General features: G+C 30.8%; 2 protein-coding genes across 2 annotated transcripts in view; both read left to right on the forward strand.

The window, feature by feature from the left end:
- Positions 1–391: 391 nt before the first annotated feature.
- LOC18051502 (OPA3-like protein) lies at positions 392–3,064 on the forward strand. Its single transcript, XM_006446667.2, has 5 exons — positions 392–715; positions 810–944; positions 1,896–1,982; positions 2,403–2,577; positions 2,722–3,064. Exons 1-4 carry the CDS (start codon positions 587–589, stop codon positions 2,559–2,561), a joined length of 510 nt encoding a protein of 169 aa, XP_006446730.1. The 5' UTR covers positions 392–586; the 3' UTR covers positions 2,562–2,577; positions 2,722–3,064.
- Positions 3,065–5,350: 2,286 nt separating this feature from the next.
- The window catches only part of LOC18051503 (transcription factor VOZ1), a 3,661-nt gene continuing 3,324 nt past the window's right edge, over positions 5,351–5,687 (forward strand). Inside the window, exon 1 of the mRNA XM_006446669.2 lies at positions 5,351–5,604. The gene's annotated coding sequence lies outside the window, so the exon portion shown is untranslated. The remainder of the gene's footprint in view (positions 5,605–5,687) is intronic.

A 5,687-nucleotide genomic window follows, 5' to 3' on the forward strand; every position in this document is an offset into this window, starting at 1 on the left:
TTCTCCCAATTAAAATAAGAAATTTTAGACTTCATGTTAACTTCAAAATATGAAATGTTAAAATTTTTTATTTAACATAATGCACTATATAATTAATGCTCTGAGTTTTGTAGTCTCTGGTGTGACTTGAGTGTTTTTTTTTTTTGGGTATTGTGAATTATGTCAATATTATTTTTTTTCAAAAAGTTTATCCCCACTTATAAGGCCCACCACAAATTATTAGGGTTGAAGCCGTAAGGTCAAGCCGAACCCAAAGGAGATCAAGCCCATTTTTGGTCTAACTTGGGCTACATTAGCAGGTCAGGCCCAATACACTTGCAAAACTAATTTCTTTGTGCTTACGAATTAGAAAGGAACGAGTTACCTTCTAAACGCGCTTGTGTGCCAGCAGCATCGCTGTTCCTTTGGTCTAAAGAAGAGGAGAATCATGTCCAGAAAATTCTGTGCACACTTACAAAGCGCAGCTTTTCTGTTATTTTCTTCCAATGCACACGAATGCTCAGAGTTCTTTGAGCGAAAAGATCAAATACTTGGTGTGCGAGCACTCGCCTTCTGAAATAACCAGACTCAAACAGACTCCACAGTTATGATATTACCAGTGTTTAAGCTAGGAACACTTGCACTGAAAACATTTTGCAAACCCATAGCCAATCGCCTCAAGAAAGAAGCTGGCTTGCACCCCAAGTTCCGCCAGATTATCATCAATATCGCGCAGGTATTGCTGGTCATAACTTCTTAATGTTACTTATTTGATAGTTCATTACTGGGCGTATAAATTCTTAAATGTTATTTATCTGATGTTGCATCAGGCAAATCATCGATTGGCAACAAATATGCAAAGGCGGATATATGGTCATTCCACTGAAGTTGCAATTCGGCCACTGGATGAGGAAAAAGCTGTCCAAGCTGCAGCGGATCTTCTTGGTGAACTCTTTGTGTTCTCGGTAATGCCGTGTCTCATTATCTAGTGTTAGTGTGAAATTGTGGTTAAATATTGTATATAACTTTAAATGCTGGCATGTTTGTATCATATGATTGGGTTGTAATGACTAACTTAGAGCTACTTATCTTTATAGCCCCTTGCTGTAGTTGCCATTGGAGTTGGATGTTCTTGGTGTGAGTTGCTCATGCATAGTCGATTGTATAAAGAGTGATCATGAAACCTTCCTTGTATTACCATAACTGCCTAAAAGTGAAGTCACTAATATGTATCATGCCTTAGTTGCTGGGAAGTCTAATCTGGCCTCCAAAATAAATCTTGGAGTGGGTTGGTAGCTGAACAGGCTTGCTATCTAGCTCGGTTAGCCAGAGAGCCTTGGCTTGAGGGTTAACTGTATGGGTATCTTCGGACTCACTCAATGGGGGATTAGCACTTAAAAATTCACACCAATGTAGCAGGACTAATTGATAGTTGCATAAGAAGCCTGCCCTTGGTTATATGGCTGGCAAGTGCTTTTGTTGCCAATTGATTACAGACTATGATTTGTTGGCTTGAACATGAGAGGACATAACAATATCTTGTGCTTATTCAACCCTTTTGGTAGATGTCCTTGTCTGTACTTTTAAAAGGAAACACTGACATACAGATGATAGGATATGGGGGGAAACGGTGTCCTTTTTTAATCCGTACATGGAATACTTGCTGGTTTTCAACAATTTCAACTAAAAAACATCAGATGACATGCTATCACCTTATATGATCTATTAGTACCGACCAGGGATGTTCTGGACAGGCTGAAGTGGTGAATTCGGTGGCTGTATATATGTATTCACATTGATAATTTGAGCAACTGGCCTCTTGTAGTATAATTTTACTGCTTATATTGCTGTAAACTGTGTAATCTCTATAATTTGATTTGCTAGATAACTTGTATCCTTACTGGTTGTCTCTCTAGGTTGCAGGAGCCGCTGTTATTTTTGAGGTGCAGAGAAGTTCCAGATCTGAAGCAAGAAAAGAGGAGCAGCAGAGGCTAGAGTTAGAGGTATACTTTTCATATTTTCTCTTCATATTACCTGCTGCCTCAACATGCATGCACGTCTTTCAGCCCTGTTTTGCTCATTCAGCTTGTGGCATTAGAACATCTAAGGCCACAATTTCATGAGTAGATAAGCAGTAACGGTGACAGAAAATCAACCTCACTGTGTGTATCCTGACTCTTAAGTTTATATACAAGGAGATTAAGAAGTATGAAAATGAGTGGTTATTTCTATATGCAAAATTTTGTTAAAACATTGCTACAAATTATGAGGCCTTTTAAATGAAACACCTTTTTCTTTTTAACTTTAGTTGCTGTGAGAGGTGTGAATGATCATGAGGTAGAAGGACAGAAGGATTAGATGGAAGAAAAACACAAGCTTTTGTTTCTTGTAAAATTTGGTAATCCTTTGTTCATTCTTTTTAGGCAATGAAGCAAAGAGATGAAGATCTAATGAGAGAAGTTAAGCGTCTCAGACAGAAACTTGCAGAGCTAGAACAACTTGCCAAAGGACGCGAATTAATTGGTGCATTGAATTTTAGGCATGCGTATGACAGTGAAAACGAAAAAGCAAAATCAACTTAATTGCTGCAAAGGCCTGGTAAGGCACAAAGTTCTATTTGAGGACTTGCTGATGATTGTTTATATTTATTAGTCATTACAAATTGTAAAACCAATAATTGGCTACTGAAAGACCTAGTTCTTTACTCTGTTTTCTCAAATTTTTGTTTGCATTATTTTGCAGATAATGGAAACATCCAGTGAACTAAATCTTTTAACAAAGGCTGGGGATTTTACCATCGCAGCCATAACACAATGACCAATTAAAGGTTCATCAAACTTAGCAAGTTTGATAAAATTACTTCACACTGAAAAGCGTTTAGAAAATATTTCAGATGATATTCTGACCCATCTGAGATTTCTAGAACATACTTGTTTGTACAGATCATTCATTTTCTACAGAATTGTTCAAAGCTTTTAAACCCATTTTGGCTTTTGTAGCCAACCTCTGTAATTGTGCTTGAGCTGTTTCCTGAGGGTGCCTGTTTCTGGTCTCATTAGAAGTAATGATGAAACTGTAAAAATTATGTTGCAGTCTTCTATATCTACGATCTGCGTGATTAAATTAAGTATTATATTGATAGCTTGAGAAGAATTTTCTTGTCACCGGACCCACAGCTTTGTTGTGTCATCAATCCAATATAAAAATAAAATGATTAAAGCTCCGTTTACATTTTACAATAGCTTTTTGAATAGAACCTCACGGACTGGAACTTTTACAAAATAGAATTTATTTTTAAAGAAAGTTATTTTTTTTAAATTTTTTTTAAAAGTTAGTTATTTGATTGTTAGTGAGAATTTGTATTAAAAGAAACATTAGTTATTTAATTGGTGGCGAGAATTTTTATTAAAAGTTGTAAACTTAGTTTAGTAGATAAAATTTTAAAAACTAAGTTTCGCGAAAATAAAATGAGATTGTGAGATAAAATATGGGTAATATGATACTATGGATACATTAATTAAAAAAGAATTATTACTTTTAAAGCCCAAAATTTAATATGTTTTTTATTTCTAGTACAACCAAACGACATAAAATAATGTATAGAATATTTTAATCTTTTGGCTACCAAACGGCCTTGCGGCCACTAAATATACTAAACGGTTGTAAAATCTTTTTATTTCATATTTTCAATCATATATAGCAGATATTTTGCCAATGAGTTCTTATGCGTACTTGTGTAGTAATATATTTGATTATAATTTATATCAAAGCACATAACTCTGACAATAGAAAGCATGTAACTAATTATTTTTTGAATTTTTCTATGATGATGAATGAATTTTTATAGCATTAATAATGGATTGTTATGAACCATTGGATTAAAATGTTTTAACCATTGCTATTGATTTACTTTAGTAGATAAATAACTAATTAATTAATAATTAATAGTAATACTCAAGTTGCTAGTAACATGGAGGTTCATGGATATAGTTTTATTTTTATTTATTGATAAATATTTCTAAATCACCAACAAAATTAAAAATTATATACGCAAATATACATTTAAATATACATATATATGCATAATAAATATGAATTATTTAATCTTCAACAACATATGTTAATAGAGATCCTTGATGTTATTTATAATTAGAACAATATAATTTTAAATTCTTTATTTTTATTCATTTGTTATTTTTTTATTTTTTTAAATTACTCGTTGGTAAAGAGTGAATTGAAACAATTGTTGCAATGTTTTATCTATCTAGCAAATTTTTAGTGAAAAATAGATAATAGTAAGATGTTAAACTAAAGGGTTTGTTTGTTTTTTTATCTGAAGTTTGAATTTTAATTATTTTCAGATATTAGAGTTTTCAATTTGTTTGTTTTCTATAATTTTTTATTGGCTTACGTAATTAACAAGAAAAAATTATATAATATACTAAAAATAGCTTTTTAACTGTCGTATATTAATGTCAAAAAATGTATGTGTTTGATTTTTTTTATAACTTTTCATGATTTATTTTAATGCACATTGTATATATATAATGCTAATATAACTTGTTGAAATTTAAGTATTCAAGATATTTATAAGGGCATATATGTTAAAATATCATATATCAAATGTTTTTTTTTATAAAACAAACAACTTTACACAAGATATTAAAATAAAAATCAAACATGTGACTTGGACATATGCATTCAATCTCCTTAGGCTTTAATCAAATCAAAACCTATTCAGATTTAAGACAAAATATCAATGCTACCTAAGATTTTTTTTTTTTTTTAGGAGATTATTGCTCATTGCTACCTAAGATTGAGTTGTGTTAATATTAAATACATATTTTTAAAATATATATATAGAAGATAAAACAAATAGTACTTCTCTCTTTTTAATCATTTTATTTTAAAAATATATGTTTAAGCAATTTGATAACAGGTAAATTAATTTTTAAATAATTAAAATCAAAATATTATTCTAACCAATTTTTTTAATTTTTGAACCTTTTATTCAACTCTTAATACTGTAATTTTTATAGTGGTATCATGGAATGGTCTTTTTTTTAGATAATTCTAAAACTCTATTAATTGATTTTTTTATTTTGAAAATCCATCTTTTTTCACACTTTATTATTAGTCATTATATATATATATATTAGAAAAATATGTTAGTTAGACATTGATTTATAAGTAAAGAAAAAACATATTGTGTAAATATATTTCCTTCACATTTTTTACACTTTATATTAGTCATTTTATACATTCTTTTTATTTAAAAAAAATCTGTTAGTTAGACATTTCATTTATAAGTAAAGCATAAATATAAATACATTGGGTAAATATATTTCCTCCAATGATTGAAAGAGGGAATATCAATAAATATTCAGTTAAAAAAAAAAAAAACCCTCTGTCTAAGGGTAATATAGTAAAATAGGCAAATCCCATGACAAGAAGGAAGCTAGGAAGGATCGGTTCTTCTTTCCCGGGTTCCCTTTCTTCATCCACCGGCATCGCTTATAATATTAACATCGGACCTTTTTTGTAATTGGTCGGATCACATCACCTGCATGAAACTGCTATTTTTCTCAGACTCTCTGGCAAATTAATTCCTGAGAAAATTTTCAGGTGAATAAAAATATTATTTTCACTTTCCTATATATTCAATTTTGTTTGGTGTGTAAGTTTTTTTTTTTTTCTCGCTCTTTTAA

This window comes from Citrus clementina, unplaced genomic scaffold (assembly GCF_000493195.1).
Source record: "Citrus clementina cultivar Clemenules unplaced genomic scaffold, Citrus_clementina_v1.0 scaffold_2, whole genome shotgun sequence".
In the NCBI taxonomy this organism is placed as follows: Eukaryota; Viridiplantae; Streptophyta; class Magnoliopsida; order Sapindales; family Rutaceae; genus Citrus; species Citrus x clementina.

Bases quoted from the DNA above. Each gene is read 5' to 3' on its own strand.
- LOC18051502 (XM_006446667.2), top strand. From the start codon at position 587: ATGATATTACCAGTGTTTAAGCTAGGAACACTTGCACTGAAAACATTT. The intron at 716-809 runs GTATTGCTGGTC...ATGTTGCATCAG, and splicing joins TTATCATCAATATCGCGCAG to GCAAATCATCGATTGGCAAC. The intron at 945-1,895 runs GTAATGCCGTGT...TTGTCTCTCTAG, and splicing joins GTGAACTCTTTGTGTTCTCG to GTTGCAGGAGCCGCTGTTAT.